Genomic DNA, 17,513 nt, shown 5'->3' with positions numbered 1-17,513 from the left:
ACAATATAGTACATAGTCCGTCTCCCTCAGAGGTAATCATACCTCATAGTCTATTATATGGGTGTGCCTAATTTATTTAACCAGTTCATTATTGATAGGCATTTAGGTTAAGTCCTTTGTTGTTACAAATAATACTGCAGTGAACACCATTTATACATATCATTCGCATATATGGAAGTATACATCTAGGTTAAATTAGAATTGCAGAGTTAAAGGCTATAAATATTTATAATTTTAATGAATATCACTTTGTTACCTTCCGTAGAGCTTCTACTCGTTGGTACCTGGCCATACCTTCTCTTGTAATGTAGATGATGACCTGTTTCTCCAGTCAGCCCACCAACCTGGTGTTACCAAACTTGGAAATTTTGGTCATCTGACAGATGAAAAATGATCTCAGTGTAGTTTTAATTTGTGTCACTTTCTATGAGTGAGATTGAGTTTCTTTTCAATGACTAAGGTCATTATTTGTCCTTTTCTATGAACTACCCACTCATATCTTTGCCTATTGTTTTCTGTTGGATTCTTTTTTTGTATTAATTTGTAGGAACTCTTTATGTAATGGAGTAATTAACGATATGCTTGGAGGAAAAATAACCTATAATTTCTGTCTCAATTGTAAATTTTTAAAACTTTGCTTATGACATGTTTTAGTGTAAAAAATGTTTACTTTGTATATTTAAATAGTTTGCTATTTTGCTTTAAGGGTCTTGGGACTACTGTTCCCTTTTAAATGGTTTTCTTCACTAAAAGTGCTCTGTGACTTATTCAAGTGCTTTTATGTTTGATTTAACTTGGCATAGAATGTGTGGATTAAACTTCTTTCCTCTAGGATGACTACTCCATTGTTATAACATTTATCAAATAATTTATCTCTTTTTTTTTTTTTACTTTAAATCCTAAAATTACTGCATACCAAATTCTAGTAAATATTTGGGAGATGTATATCTATTTCTGGATTTTCTGTACTCTTCCATTGGTATATCTTACAGTATTAGTTCCTTTATTCTTTTTCAGAACTTTCCAACTCTTCTTTCTTAATTTTTCTTTTCTTTTATGAACTTTTGAACCATCCTGTTTAGTAAAAAAAAAAAAAAAAAAAAATGTATTTTAATGGGTTTTTAGTCACTTTAAACATAGCTGTGGTATAATCTTGTGTACATTGTTCTATTTTTCCATCACTGATGGGGAGTTCATCTTGTTTTTGTGTCTGCTGGCTGCTCTCTCATAGGGGCTTTTTTCTCATTTGCTTTGCAATTTTTTGTTGTAAGCTTCTATTTAGAGGGAGCACACTTTTTCTTCCAAGAGAGTTCAGTGTGCCTTGGGCTGTGAAGTGTTGCTGTAAAGCAATTTTGCATTTGTTTCTGTTGAGTTTCCTCAGACCATGAGAACCTTAGGATTTGTATACCAGGTTTGCGAATTTAGATGCCAGCCATGTTTGAGGTGGAGGTTTAGGGGCTCCATTTCTCATGGGAGAGTTTCTTGCCCTCCTCCCCCAACCTCTTAGCCCGTGAGCTGAGCCAGGTTTCCTTGTTGGTAGAATTTCCCAGCTCCTTTACCAATGGGCAAGGCTTGCACAGGCATCTTGACCCCAGTGCCCACCTCCTTGGTGCCCAGGGTCAAGTCTCTCACCCCTCCTATTCATGGGAACCCCAGCCCTAGGGCCCATTTCTGGTTGAGGAATGTCTCTTACTTTTGGGCTCAGCTATAGAGTTAAAAAGTTATATTTTATCCTCATTTCTCTGTATTGCAACCGGAAGAGGTTCTACCTTCACAACAGCCACTGTTTGAGGACCCCAAATCTTTGGGAGCTGCCCTTCTCTCGCAGTGTTTTTTTTTTTTTTTTTTTTTTTTTTTTTTAAATCTTGGTTTTCATGGTCATTTGTGGTTGTCAGATGACACTTAACCTAAGGGTTGGGATTGGGGGAGCAGTGAGTGGGAGCTGCTTGATTAGAATCTCTTGAGGAGCTTTTTCAAAATACATCTAGTCGACATCCTCAGGCCTTTTCCAGCCAGGGCATAGCAGGTTGGTGGTGGGTGGGAAGGTGATAGGTAGTTTGGAAAAAGTTCCCCAGATGCTTCTCTTATGCTGCCCCTGCCTCTCCTCAGCCCACTCCCACCCCTGCTGAGAATCATTACTGCAGTCAGATTGGCTGGAGGTCAGGGTGTGTTATGGCTCTGGCCATCATCTCATATCTGACACAGATACTAGGGACTGGAGCACTTTCAACCGCCTCTGTGTTGCTGGGCCAAGTGTCCTACGGCTACGAAAATAATAGAGTGTTAAAATTGACAACTCTCTGTTATTTTAATGTATCCAAAGCTTATGAAATACCACCCATCTCTTTTTATAGATTGAGACATTTAGCACCCAAGAGCTGTATAGATCTCAGCTTGTACAACTTCAGGCACATGATGGATTATGGCAGCCATTTCACTGTGAATTTTTCTTGCTGCAGGTTGAAAGTGGATCATCTGGTACATGCTCATGTTTAAAAATAGGAAAGCTAGCTGTTAAGAGCAGAGTTTCAGAGACACTCCTCTGCCATCTACTTAGACTACAATCAACAGATACCAAAGCCAGGGGTCCTCAAAGGTATAGATCAGGCAGCTGTGTTTCCTCATTTTACAGAAGAGAACACTGAGGGCCCCAGATATAGCTTTCACGTGGTTGCAGGAAAAAAAAAAAAAAATCTGGCTCTGAGTCCAGAACCTCTGTCCTGAAACTCCAGAATGTTCTTCTAAGTAAACCATGCCACTCAGAAAGCATCTCAGTACCAGATAATCAGTGTGGCGGGACAGTTCTCATTATTTTGTATGCTATAGGGAAAAAGACCTGACCATTTTAATTTTTATCCTTGGTAAAATTATAGATCTTCCACCGGCACTCATTATCAACCAGATCCTGACCTTTGAGAGAAAATACACAATTAAAATTGTAACCCGAGACATTGATGAAAAAATTAAAAATAACAATTTCAGTAACAGCGGACATTTATGTAGCACTGATCTTAGCCCAGGACTGTACTAAGTGCTTAACATCTATTAACTTAATTGTTCTTACAAGACTGACTTGTAGGGGCTGTTATTACCTTCATTTTATAGATGACAAAACGGGGGCAAATAAGTTGAGTAACTTGTCCCAGATCACACAGCTTGTATGTGGGAGCTAGGACTGGAACCCCAGAGCCTGGCCGCAGGGTCATGCTCTCACCCAGTGCATGCAATGGCCTCTCATAAATCAATCCAGTGTAAAACGTTAGAATCTGCTTTAAAACCATAGAATTATATAAGGAATCAATGTACAGACCATGCAGTGAATGGCATTCCTGGAAAAAGCCCCCAGAAGGAATTTTAATTCAGCTTTCCTTTAATTCTGAGCAGCTAGCTAGCAAATATGCGAATACAGTTGTTCCCAGATAATGCCTTATGTCTGACCATCTTAAACGGGTGCTGTTTTTCAAAAACTTAAAAACAAAATCCATGACTTCTAATTATAAAAGTGATACATGTCTACTTGGGAGGCTGAGGTGGTGGGAGGATGGCTTGAGCTCAGGAGTTTGAGGCTGCAGTGTGCTACTATCATGCCTATAAATAGCCACTGCATTCCAGCCTGGGCAACACAGCCAGGCCCTATCTCAAAAAAATAAAGAGTAATACACGTGCATTGAAGAAAATTAATTTTATTGGGGGTTTTTGAATTTTTATTATACACACCACACACAGCACATATGAAAAAATGGGTATGAACTCAGGCATTCGACTGGAAGAACAGTACTAAAGTAATCAATGTCCATGTAGTCAGCGTGACTGAGGTTGGTTTGGTTTTTCTCCTCTTCTCTTCTCCTTTTTTTTTGAGACGGAGCTTTGCTCTTGTTGCTCAGGCTGAATTGCAGTGGCGCAATCTCAGTTTACCGCAATCTCTGCCTCCCAGGTTCAAGCGATTCTCCTGCCTCAGCCTCCTGAGTAGCTAGGATTACAGGCATGTGTCACCACGCCTGGCTAATTTTGTATTTTTAGTAGAGATGGGGTTTCTCCATAGGCTGATCTTGAACTCCTGACCTCAGGTGATCTACCTGCCTCGGCCTCCCAAAGTGCTGGGATTACAGGCATGAGCCACCGTGCCCGGCCTTGGTATTTTTTTTTCTAATCTCAATGAGATTATATCAGATATGTTATTCTTTGACATGCTTTGATTATCTTATTCTTTTGACTTTTTAAAACAGCTTTGTTGGGATATAATTGGTGTAAAATAAACAGTTTATGTTGAAAGGATACAGTTTGATAAGTGTGACATATGTGCTTACCTTTGAAACCATCACCACAAACAAGGTAGTGATCATACGCATTGAGCTGTTTTCCCTGCCTCCCAGGTCCTACGGACCCCGTGCCATTCCCAAGAAACCACTGACCTGCCTTCTGTCACTGTAGACTAGTTCGCATTTGTTAGATTTTATATAAATGAAATCATACAGTATGTATTCCATTTTGTCTGACTGCTTTCACACAATAAAATTATTTTTAGGTTCATCTAGAATGTTTCATGTTCACTAGTTCATTTTTATTGCAGGTCAATTAGGCATTACAATTTCTTTATCCCCATACACCTGTTGATAAACTTTTGGATTGTTGCCAAGTTTTGGGTTTTTTTGGCAATCATAAATAAAGCTGCTATCAACAGTAGCATGCAAGTCCTTGGACATATATATTGCTTATTTCTCCTGGATAAACACCTAGGAATGGAATGGTTGAGTTATATAACACGTGTGTTTCACTTCTTAAAAAGCTGCCAAACTCATTTTCAAAGTTGGCTGTATTATGTCACATCTCTGCCAGCAGCGTATGAAAGTTCCTGTTGTTAAACATCCTCACCAACATTTGGTATGGCCAGTATTTTCATTTTAATAGGTATTAATACTTAGTGGTCTCATTGTGGTTTTAATTTGCATTTCCCTAATGACTAATGATCCTGAACATCTTTTTTGCCATTCATGCATCTTTTTAAATGAAGTGTCTTTTCAAATGTTCTTGCCCATTTTTGTATAGGGTTGTTTGTTTTCTCATTGAGTCCTCAGAGTTATTTATATATTAAGAATACAAGTCTGGGCCAGATGCGGTGGTTCACGCCTGTAATCTCAGCACTTTGGGAGGCTGAGGCAGGCGGATCACAAGGTCGAGATCAAGACCACGGTGAAACCCCATCTCTACTAAAAATACAAAAAATTAGCCGGGTGTGGTGGCGGGCGCCTGTAGTCCCAGCTACTTGGGAGGCTGAGGCAGGACAATGGCGTGAACCCAGGAGTCAGAGCTTACAGTGAGCCGAGATCGCGCCACTGCACTCCAGCCTGGGCAACAGAGCGAGACTCCGTCTCAAAAAAAAAAAAAAAAAAAAATACAAATCCTTTATCAGAAATTTGGCTTGCAAATATTTTGCCAAGTCTTTTTAGTCTGTTAATATTTTCTATTAAAGAGAAGTTCTTACTTAATTTTGATAAAATCCATTTTTTTCCTTTTACAAATTGTGCTTTTGGGTATTATAGCTAAGAAATTTTTCACCTAACCCCAGGACACAAAGATTTCCTCCTGTGTTTCTTTCTAGAAGTTTTGTACTTTTAGAAATGTTATTAAATATATATATATATATAAAAATAGAGATGGGGTCTCGCTCTGTCACCAGACTGGAGTACAGAAGTGGGAGCACAGTTCACTGCAGCCCCCATCTCCTGGCCTCAAGTGATCCTCCTACCACAGTCGCCTAAAGTGCTGGGATTACAGGCATGAGCCACCACCACACAGGGCCACAAAAGTGTTATTTTGTTCCAAATAATTAGGGATTTTTCCAGAAGCTTTCTGTTACTGACTTCTAATTTAACCTCAGTGCGGGCAGGGAATCGAGTTTTTATGAATTGAATCTTTTGAAATTTATTGAAACTTGTTTCATCATCCAGAATATAGTCTGTCACAGTAAATATTTCTTGTGCTCTTGAAAACAATGTATATTCTTCTACTATTATGGGTGGATTATTTTGTAAGAGTTAGATCAAGTTAGTTGATAGTGTTGTTTAGGTATTCTATATCGTTACTTATTTTCTGTCTACTTGCTGTATTATTGAGAAAGGGATTGTGGAATCTCTGACTGTATTTGTGGATTTGTCTATTTCTCTCTTCCTTTTCATCAATCTTGTTTTATGTATTTTGAAACACTGTTATTAGGTACAAAAACATTAGGATTTGTATGTCCTATTTATGAAGGGAACAGTTTATCATTATGAAACTACTATATTTATCTCTGGTAATTTTTTTATCTGTATCTATTCTTCTAATAATATAGCCACTCTGGATTTCTTTTGATAAGCATTAATATGATAGTTTTTTTTCCATCTGTTTAGTTTTAACATTTTGGATCTTTCCATTAAAAGCGAGTTTCCTGTACGGAGAATATACTTGAATCTTGCTTTTTATCTAATTTAGCAGTCTCTGTTTTTTAGTTGTGGTGTTCAAGCCAGAGATCAACAAACAACTGTCTATAGGCTGAATCCAGCATGTAGCTCGTTTCTGTATGACTTGTGAGGTAAGAATAGTTTTTAAATTTTTAAAGGGTTGAAAAAAATCAAAAAGAAGCTAACCTAAAAAGCTTAACATATTTACTGTCTGACCCTTTATGGAAAAAGTTTGCCAAATGCTGATTTAGACTATTTATATTTAATGTATGATTGATATGTCTGTGTTTAACCAGTAACACAAGAAAGAAAACTATTTTTCTTTTTGTCTCATTTGTTCCATTTTTTCTCTTTTTTCCTTTTTTGCTGCCTTCTTTTGGATTATTTTCTATTTCTTTATATCTCCTTGGCTAGTTTATTGGCTATAACTCTATATTGTGAAATTTTAGTGGTTGCTTTAGGATATGTAATGTAAATTTTTTAACTGACCACAGTCTACCACTTCATATAGTCTAAGAGCCTTACAACAATAGACTTCCATTTCTGCCCTTCGGTCCTTTGTGCTATTGTCATACATTTACCTATGCCTATATGATAAGCCACCCAGCACATTGTTATAATTTTTGCTTTAATTAGTTAATTATCTTTTTAAATATTTGAAATTAAAGGTAAAGATTTTGTAACTACTATATAGTTCCCATTTCTGATGTTCATCATTCTTTTGTGTAGATTCAAGTTTCCTTCTGATGTCCTTTTTCTTCTGCTTGAAGAACTTTCTTCAGTGAAAATCTGTGATGAGTTCTCTCAGCTTGTATATGACTGAAAACATTTTTATTTCTTCTTCATTTTTCAGATAGTTTTGCTGGGTATGGAGTTCTAGGTTGGCAGGGCTTTTCCTACCCCCAGTATTTTAAATATGTTACTCTGTTGTCTTCTAGTTTGCATTGCTTCCAACATGAAATCATCTATAATCCTTATTTTTATTCATTTGTACATCATATTTCTTTTTTCTCTCTCCTTGCTTTTAAGAAATTTTCTCTTTATCACTGGTTTTCAGCAGTTCACTATTATAATCTATGTCATGTTTCTTGTGTTTGGGGTCCTTTGGGCTTCTTGGATCTGTGGGTTTATAGTTTCATCAAATTTCAAAAATTTTTGGTTTGTTTTTTCAAATTTTTTTGCCTCACAATCCCTTCTTCCTTTTGAGTACTCTGATTATATGAGTTAGCAGCTTGATGTTGTCCACAGTTTACTGATGTGCTCTCTCTTTTTTTTAAGTTTTTTTTCCTCTGTGCTACATTTTGGATGGTTTCTATTGTTATGGTTTTTTATTTAATTCATTAGTCTTGTTTTTCTGCAGTGTATAATCTGCTCTTACAACCATCCAGTATAGTTTTCATCTCACATATTACAATTTTTGTCTCTAAAAACTTGATTTAGATCTTTAATATCTTCTTTGTCTCTATTTAACATGTTTAACATTTTCTTTGGCATCCTGAGTAGAATACAGTTATAACAAATATCTTGATATCCTGCCTGTTCATTCTATCATCTATGCCATTTCTTACTAAGTTCCAATTGATTGATTTTGCTCCCTATTATGAACTGTGTTTTCCTGCTTCTTTGCATAATTAGTGCTCTAGAATAAATGTTTATGTCCTGCCAAAATTCTTATGTTGAAACCTAATCTCCAAGGTGATGATATTTGGCGTTGGGGCCTTTGGAAGGTGATTAGGTCATGAAGGCAGAGCTTTGCTTTGTAAATGGAATTACTACCCCTTATTAAAGACAGTCCAAGAGAGCTCCCTTGTCTCTTCCACCATGGAAAGACACAGCAAGAAGATCATTATCTACAAACCAGGAAATGGGAGTGTAGATTGACTGCAGGGTGCATCCCTCTGTTCTCAGGTGTTGGCAGGCTCTTGTTCATTGCTTTTCTTTTTCAGTGCACTTAGAAAAGCCATATTATGACAGAATCCACATTAGCAAGAAAATGCCGTCACTTTGCAAAGTAATCAAGCCTGTTTTTTCTCTGATTTTAAAACCATTCTTTTCAGGTCATCATCCCATTGTTATTTTGACTTTTTCTTTCCTCAATCAAAAAGGGTATTATTTGGCAGCTCTGAAGATCTTGAGGCTTTAGTTATAGAAAAATTAAATGCTTAGCAGTGTTATTTTCTGGTGCCAAAATATTCATTTCTGTGATTAAATGTAGGTAAAATGGGTAAAGAGGCGTATTTCTTTTCCATATTGCAAGTAAAGCTTAAGATCCCATATTCCTGAAAGGGGCAGAGAAGCCTAGTGTAGGGAAAGGAAGTCTACTGATAATCCACAAACCGACTTTAAGAAATCATCTCAACTTTCTTCTTGGTTTGAAGTTATTCAAGAGTCTCTGGCAGAAGTCACTGGGTGAATTTTAACTGTTTCTCTTTGTCACCACTGATGTCATGAATTAGGTGTTGCGTTCTCTTGCTGCTCCTGGCTGGCGATGAGACCCAGGATAAGAGTGGGGCAGGGAGGGTTTCTCGAGCCAGCCTGACCCAGGGAAGTCTCACAGCCCACTAAGGCTATGAGTCAGGCTGATATGAAGTCCCTATCTGTTGTAGAATCCATGGTAGAGAGTGAACTCAGGTTGACTCCACCAGGGAAAATTCCCCATGACACAGGCAGGTCCAACTGAGCTTTCTGCGGTGGACTCTCCTACTCTTTCTCCTCTCTTTTCATCTGCACTGAGGAAGCACAACCCAAGCTGCTGCCACGACCAGGCGCTGACCTGCACTCTCACCTGCATAGCACGGCAGCCTCACCGGCCTTCCATGAAGCACAGGGTGCTCCCATATGTGCCCTGCTGCAGTTCCCCTCTACACCTAGGCTCAGTACCCACACACCTGGAAACATGCCGTCGTTCCAGTGTGCAAGGACTGGACCCCCGAAGGCGCGCTGAGCCGTGACCCCCTCAGTGCTTCCTGAGCTGTCTAAGCCTCTGGGACCTCAGTGCAATTTTGACTCTGGTTTAATCAAACAGGGGGTTCTGTCTGAGTCCAGTGTGAGAGGTGGACTGCTCGTTTCACAGCTGTGGATTTTCCCTTTCTGTCTCCCCAGAAATTGCAGGTGCTGCAGTGTCTGAAATTTCCGGGCCTTTCTCAACAGAGGACATAGCCAGTAACTGTGTCCCCGCTCAGTCTTTGAGCGAACCCATTTTGTGGATCGTGTCCTATGCGCTCATGAGCGTCTGTGGAGCCATCCTCCTTGTCTTAATTGTCCTGCTGCTGCTGCCGTTCCGGTGTCAGCGTCGCCCCCGTGACCCTGAGGTCGTCAATGATGAGTCCTCTCTGGTCAGACATCGCTGGAAATGAAGAGCCAGGCCTGACCTCAAGCAACCATGAACTCAGCGATTAAGAAAATCACATTTCAAGGGCAGCAGTCTGGATCGACAGCGGCACTTCCTCCCGTGCCTGCCCGTCTTCAATCTCTGTTCTGCTCCCAGATGCCTTTCAGATTCACTGTCTTTTGATTCTTGATTTTCAAGCTTTCAAATCTTCCCTACATCCAAGAAAAATAATTAAAAAAAAAAAAAACTTCATTCTAAACCAAAACAGAGTGGATTGGGCTGCAGGCTCTATGGGGTTGGTTATACCAAACTGTCTACATGTGCCACCAACACAAAACCAAGCCTTGGCTAGTTGTCTTCTCTCTTCAATCTCTGGAAAAATAAGTGCATATAGTTGATAACCCCTCTTAGCTTACAGGAAGCTTTTTGTATTAATCACCTTTGAGGGTATTTTGCGCCAGACCTCAACCTGGGTCAAAGTGGTACAAGAAGGTTTGCAGTATGATGGCAGGAGAAGCAGCCTGGGGCCTGGGGATATAACCATGCTGTACCCTTCAGATCTGGAAACAGAGCCACAGGCCCCTCTTCTGGGTTTGTGCTCTGAATGGGAGCCAGAATTCACTAGGAGGTCATCAACCAATGGTCCTCACCAGCCTCTTCTGAAGATGGAAGGCCTTTTGCCCATTGAGGTAGAGGGGAAGGAAATCTCCTCTTTTGTACCCAATACCTGTGTTGTATTGTTGGTGCGAAAGTGAAAACACTACCTCTTTTGAGACTTTGCCCAGGGTCCTGTGCCTGGGTGGGGATGCAGGCAGCCTTGACCACGGCTGTTTCCCTCACCCAAAAGAATTATCATCCCAACAGCCAAGACCCGACAGGTGCTGAACTGTGCATCGATCAGGAAGAGTTCTGTCACCAAGCTGGCCACTATCACATATGCTTACTCTTGCTTAAAATTAATAAATCATGTTTTGATGAGAAAAAACTATTCTATTTCACTAGCTTAGTTGTCTCTTTTTCCAAATCTTCTCTGGAAGTAGGTTGGCTATTACCCTGTTGGGAAACAGGGAAATGGCCTGATGCCCATATTTCTGACCAGCTGTCGGGGAAGGAAGATGCAAGATGTGCAGAAGACACGAGGGAACGTCTACTTATCCCCGTGCTTCGAAGCCGTGTGTTTCCCTTTGCAGAACTGGGTAGGCTCAAGCATACCCATCCAATCAGCTTAAATCATTTAGCAGTTGACCTCTGTGCTTCTTCCTTTGGGGGTGTTGAATCTTTGGTAACAGGTGTGCAGTGGTACCTTATTTGGGGGCAGTCCCTACTTTCCGTCACTTATTGAGGCCTTTGCCAAAGAAAAGTGGAAGCTGTTTCCTCGACCTAGCCTTATATGACCTGATGTCATTAGGAGAAGAGTTAAAAGACAGTATCCCCTCTCTCCTGATTGTGTGCCAAGTTCAGTGTTCCCTTTGCATTTCTTTTGGGGTGGGTTGGCTGTATTACAGAATTCCACCAAAAGTGCTAAGTATCCCCTCCTGCAGAAGTGTCGGTTGTATTCACAGTAGGCTACGTGTGGATGTTTCAGCCATCTGCTCTGCTCCCTGGGTCCCCGGGTCACCACCATACTGAGAAATATATGACTCTGCCAAAGAGACGTGGAGACCACGTCGGCTTGTCATGGTGTCCTGGAAGACTCTCCAGCAGCCAGAAGAAACTTCTGTGCTGTTCTCACTAGAGAAGATTTGAGTTGCAGCTTGGAAGGAATATGACGGCATGGAATGGGAGGAGGGGGCTCTTGTACCAGGGCCCGTTGTCACGTCTGCTCTCAGCTTGTTGAGAACTCATAATCTCAGAATGCATTTCACAGGGAGAGATGTCTGGAAGTCCAATTCTCATCCCATTGGCTTTTTCTGTGGTTGCTGTTTTGTGGGCCACTTTGCACAGGAGTGAAGCCAACACCCCGAGATTGTGCCTTCCCTTTGCTGTGAAAAATTCAAACCCTTGAAATAAAAGGAGGGAATCGCAGGTATGCCCTGATTAGTTTTCCTGCTTATTTCTTCATGCAGACATCTTCTGTTTTGTTGTACTGTGTTAGGTTTCAGAGGCGGGGAGCTTCCTACTGCAGCAGATGAACAGGCATAGTTCTCAGAATACAGGAAAGCAACAAGTCAGGTTTCCAGGTGGAGGAGGTGAATGAAGTTTGCCGTCATGCTGTGCATTTCAGGTCAAATTTCTTTATCTTTTCATATCGCATGTCATTGGATGTGACATTTTGATGAAAATACTGAAATTACAAAAGCATAACTTTAGCAACAAGAATGAGATAGACAATTGAATGTGGGACATTTTTCTGGCATGCCTTGCTGCTGAGAATCGGACTTCCAGTCAAAACCCTGTTAGTGACACCCACCTCCTCCGGTTATGCAAATTGATGCTTAGCTTGGCAAGCCTTCAAGGAGGTTTGCTTGGAACAGGAAAAAGGAATTAGCAACCCTTTGAGGGTGTCATTTTTACCTTGTAATACACTGTGGAAAATTCTGGAAGACAGTCCTTGCCTGAAAAGGTGCAACTTAGCATTAGGTTGTTACCAGAAACCTTGTCAAGTCTGATGGGAAATGGATACTTCTATATAGACAATATTATTTTAAGATGCTGCTTTATTTTCTTGATAACTTCTTTGGAAGTCTGAAATGAAATCCTGCCTTCAGTAACTGAAACCATTTATTAAAAATAGCAAGAAACGAGATGGGAACCAATTCTATTTTTATTCTTGGGAATTTAAAAGAGCCACAAGTGATTGGTGTCAGCTCTCCCAGCATATACTGTACACTACTTTGTATTTCTCCTGAACCAAAACCAAGTACCTAGCACTCAGGAAACAGATGCCCTGTGTGTGACCGTGGGGAATGTTTTTCTACAACAGGTTCCACTTCTGAACACTTGGAAGGACCTTACCCGATTCATGGTGAAATACAGGTTTAGGTTGGAGATAAATTTGGGGTCAGTTACTGTTCAAAATTGTGAAAGTAGTCCCCAGGAAGACAGGATTAATGACTCCACAGTGCTTTGGATAATAGATTTTGAAAAGCAATTGTGAATTGGGGATTCCATCATTTTATTTAAGATGTGAAGAGGGATTTAATTATTTAATATGCCGGGTGCAAACTTGTTAAATTCCTCTTTCCCTGTCCCTGCTTGGTGGAGCTGCCACGTGTGGTTCAGTTCTAAGTTCTGGCCTAATGCCACTCGATATCATTGGGAATAAATCGCTGTCCAACAGTCTGTTCCACAAACAACAGTAATTGAGTTTTACAGACTTTATTCTGATTAGTGGAAATCAAATAATTGAATGGAATCCCCACATGTTTTCTCTTGCACAAACTTATTAGACTTGATTAGAAAACTGTTTGGAGGAAAAGCTTGCCACTAAGTTTTTGTTGTTGTTGTTGTTTTGAAAAACAACCCAACACCATAAAGTGTAAAATTAGGGGTTTTTGCCAAGAAAGCTATTAGATTTTCTGAAAGACAAGAAAACTCCACGCCATAGAAGTTATTGTGTATATCTCTAGGGAGTTTTAAGAATTTCACATTTGAACTTTACAGCAGTTTACCAATTAAACAGCAAGCTGGAAAAATACATTTTGAGAGGGGTAGAAAGAATAAGAATATAATTAAAAGTATGCTAACAAAATAAGCAGAACATACTTTTTTAGAAAATGCAGTTTAGGCCGAGCACAGTAGCTCACGCCTGTAATCCCAGCACTTTGGGAGGCCTAGGCAGGTGGATCACCTGAGGTCAGGAGTTTGAGACCAGCCTGGACAACATGGTGAAACCCTATGTCTACTAAAAATACAAAAAATTAGCCAACTGTGGTGGTGCGTGTCTGTAATCCCAGCTACTCAGGAGGCTGAGGCAGGAGAATTGCTTGAACCAGGGGGGCGGAGGTTGTAGTGAGCCAAGATTGTGCTACTGCACCTCAGCCTGGGCAACAGAGCGCAACTCCGTCTCAAAAGAAAGAAAATGCAGTTTCATTCCAGCCATCCTCAGATTTCCCTTCCCATTAAAGTGGCTGAATTCACTGGAGATGTGATTTATTTTGCAGATCCACCAATTCCAAACCTCAGGAATATTCAAGCGGGAGTCATGTGTCAGTGACAGCTTTGACAGAGGGAGAGACTGGCCGGGTGACCCGGGTGTTGCCCACATGGAGCAAGGACTGGTTCATTCAACAGTTGGAGAGTACAGGATGGCTGGGACCTGGGAAGTTCCAGAATCTGAAAAGAGGGCGGGGCAAGAAGGAGCCAGAAGAGAGGTCCCACCCCTCAGTGGGCAGTGGGGCACAGAGGTCCGCACCAGCCAACAACCTCCCAGGATGCCGTGGGCGCCTCATTTCACCCCACGTTTTTGGCACAGTCTGCTTTTTAGGTAATTTCTAAAGGAACTTCTCAGGATTGATTATTTGTCAGAGGAACAATTAGGCCAAGAGAAACTTGCTTGGCAGCCATACGTAAAACACATCTGTCCTAATAAAACTAGAGATGCCTCAAGGCCCAAGCAGGACACAGGCAGGTTCAAGGTCATACACCAGGAAGTTCATAGGGGAGGGTCAAGCGACTGAGGCCAAAGGGGGCTGGTAAAGTGCTCTTTGAGGTCTGAGCATCTGGAAGGCCTCTAGCAACAGTTACCCTGATTGTGTCATTGAGAGGCACAGCAACTGGGCCCTCACCGTTTCCGCCAGCTCTGCTGAGGCAGCTCAGCCCGTGCATTCCAAACATCCGACAGCTTCTTTCTCCAGAATGTCTTCTGTCGGAGACTTCCAGAAAAGGAGCTCCCTCCTGTCTCACTGCTGTTAGCATGGGAGCCCTGCTCCCCGGGCTCCACGTCCCCGGAAGGTCCAAGTTGTCCCGCAGCACACCCAGCCCCATTCAGGGTCAGTGCAGGAGGGACCAGGGAATCTGCATTTCAGTAAGCTCCCCAGGTGAGGCTGGAGAGCAGAAACCATGGCTCTCAGTTGTGAGCAGACTCCCTGGGCTGTTGGTGTCACCCTAGGGGTGGGTGAAGGCTGTTAGCCACATCTGTGGAATGTGGAAATGAGAACAAAGCCCCACTGCTTAGTGCTGCCAGCAAAACCTCAAGTTGCATCAGTGGCTGAAATCTATCATAGGTGTTGAGGATATGTAACTCCCACCAATAAATACAGTATTTTCTTCCCTGCCCCTGAGCTTCCTCTGGGTTTCTTATCATCAGCTATTACACACAGACTTCCAGTGCTTCTAAATTGTACTGTGTAACTTTTATATCATACTTGTGTGCTGAAAAAGCACACAGTAGGTAGTGGCTGGGCCAAGAGACATCACAAAGCTTCCTGATAAATTCGAATCCAGCCACAGCAAGAGCAACGTGCGGGTACCTGGTCCCTGATGCTTGGGTGCACTGTTGAGCCTCGGGTACTTCTTGGACACTATTGTGAGAGCAGCCATCCTGGTGTCTCTGCCAGCATCTTGGGAAAGGATGTGATGGTAAAATATCTGTCTCTCCTCTGGGAATCAGGGCAGCCCCAAGAAGTGGGCAGTTCCCTTTACAGATGGATAATTATTTGTGTAAGACCAACCAGATAAAGTCCAGACTGTATAGAACACACGTGTGCCTCACACATAGCCATCTGAGTATTTTGCCAATCTAGATTTATAATTATAAATGATAGATTTGTGATATAGATTTCAGTGAGCTGGGCACGGCTGTCACTTCAGTGGTATTAAGAAAAGACTGGAAAACTTGAGCGTCCTTGGCAACCTAGCCTTCGACATTGATGTTTTTACATAGGATTTTCTTCATTTGGGTTGGAATAAAAATGCATTTTTATTCACAAGGCATGGACAGATAAGAACATCATAAGGAGGGAAGTGTCTCCAAAAGTCAGGACTTATGTTTTTCTGTTGAGTGCTATATGTGGAGGTCATTGCAAATTCCCTGATAGAAGTATGGTTTCGCTTGCTACATTGTACCTATTGAAGTAAAATTTTACACAAGCCTCGCATTTCTAAGGTTAGTGTTCCTGAATGAAATGTTAAGAAAACATTAAAAGGTTATATCTTTTTAAGATGGAGGAAAAAAGTGAAAAAAGCTAATTAATCTATAATGAAAATTGCACAAAATAACAAAATAACATTTCTTAACAAAGTACAATTTTGTGTTCTTTGTTGCTAGTGGTATAAGACGAGATTTTTTCCCTCATTTTTCTAATTGTAGATGTAATCTCTCACATTTATATCAGTGAGGATTGAAATTCCGTGTAGCAGTTACTCAGCACATATGAGAGGGCAGCGAATGAATGAGATTTGTCATGTGCTAATAAAAGCTGAATTTTTATAATCTAAAATGATGTATTTTCTACTATTGCTGTTAATTTGCATTGTTAAAAACTCTTAAAGTTTGACATGTTATGTTCAGTCACTGAAAGCGACCACTCATTTTTTCTTAAAGTTGATGACTTTTCTGCTCTGCTAGAGGTAGTATTTTGCTTCTGGCAGAAGAGCTGCAAACTGTGTATCCTCAAACAGATGCAAAAAGTAGTGCTTTGCAAAATGTTTGTTTTGTGTTTATCTCAGATTAACATCCTTTAATACATGTTTCTTAAGTGTAACTTGTATTTCTGAAAATGCTTAAAATTATTTTATATTTCCCTTTGGGAATTTTGCTCTATTTCCAGCACGCTGATGTGATTTAAAGATGTAAGAAGACCAAGAGTTGGAGTAAAGGGATATTCATTCCATGTTAAAAGTGGCTTCATAGCTACTGACAAATGTCTGAACTATTGTTGTGCCCTTCAAAACTGGAGTTTTCTAAAATAATCTTATTTTTGTACTTGTATATCCCAATTTAAGATATATGCCATTGAAAGGGAAATAAAACATTTTTGTTTATTTGAATAAATAATACTCCCAACCTATTGCTTTTGGAATTTTTTGTAAATACTTCTCTTGGATCACACTTCTGAAATCACCATAGGTGTCATATCTGGTGGTCCATTACCTCCACTTTTTCATTGTGGGTTCCTGGGAAATGTCAAGGATAAGATGGAATGGAAGGGAGTGTTCAGGCTCAATCATTAAGATGCAAAACATGCTGAAGGTGGGGAAGGTAAAGTGCTTTAGAATCTGGAAACCCTACAGGTGGAGAGAAAATGCCTGTAGAGAAGAAACCCAGTAAGCACATTTCAGCGGTCTTAAGGATGGGACAGATGGTTCAGCTCGGTCCTGGGGACTGAGGGTGACCAGGTTGGCAATGCCTGTGCGGTCATTCCCATGATCACCCTGCAGGGAGATGGCATTCTCCCATTTCACAGACGAGAAACCATCTCTGAGTCATCTGCCCAGGAAAACAGCGAAAAAGTGGAGAGGAACCCGACTGTGTTCCCCTCCAACAGCCCAGCTCTTTCTCTGCACTACACTCTTTTGTCCCTCTGCCATCCTGAACCACACTCTCAGAGCCTAATGCATCACTTGTGCCAGAAGAATCCAGTTTAGTGGTCAGTCTCTAGAGAGGGGTGTGCAGCAATCTGGGCACAGCAGAAGTACTTAGTGAATGAAATGAAGATCATCCGTGAGCCATGATCTAGCTGCTACGCCAATCCTTTAAATATACACTCCTTTCAATGACTAGACACTTTTCGTCTGACAATATCCAAATGAGGAGGAAAAAAAAACCAATCTCCAAGCATTAGGAGGTAAAGTGATAGTTA

General features: G+C 40.8%; 1 protein-coding gene across 2 annotated transcripts in view; it reads left to right on the top strand.

Annotated features, from left to right (window-relative positions):
* The window catches only part of BACE2 (beta-secretase 2), a 115,755-nt gene extending 99,038 nt beyond the window's left edge, over positions 1-16,717 (top strand). For both annotated transcript variants that reach the window (XM_050784569.1, XM_050784568.1), the window contains one exon: positions 9,543-16,717. In XM_050784569.1, coding sequence (XP_050640526.1) covers positions 9,543-9,796 — 254 coding nt within the window. In that variant the 3' untranslated portion in view covers positions 9,797-16,717. The remainder of the gene's footprint in view (positions 1-9,542) is intronic.
* Positions 16,718-17,513: the final 796 nt, after the last annotated feature.

The sequence above is a fragment of the Macaca thibetana genome, chromosome 3 (assembly GCF_024542745.1).
Source record: "Macaca thibetana thibetana isolate TM-01 chromosome 3, ASM2454274v1, whole genome shotgun sequence".
In the NCBI taxonomy this organism is placed as follows: domain Eukaryota; kingdom Metazoa; phylum Chordata; class Mammalia; order Primates; family Cercopithecidae; genus Macaca; species Macaca thibetana.
This window is presented reverse-complemented; position numbering and strand designations above follow the sequence as displayed.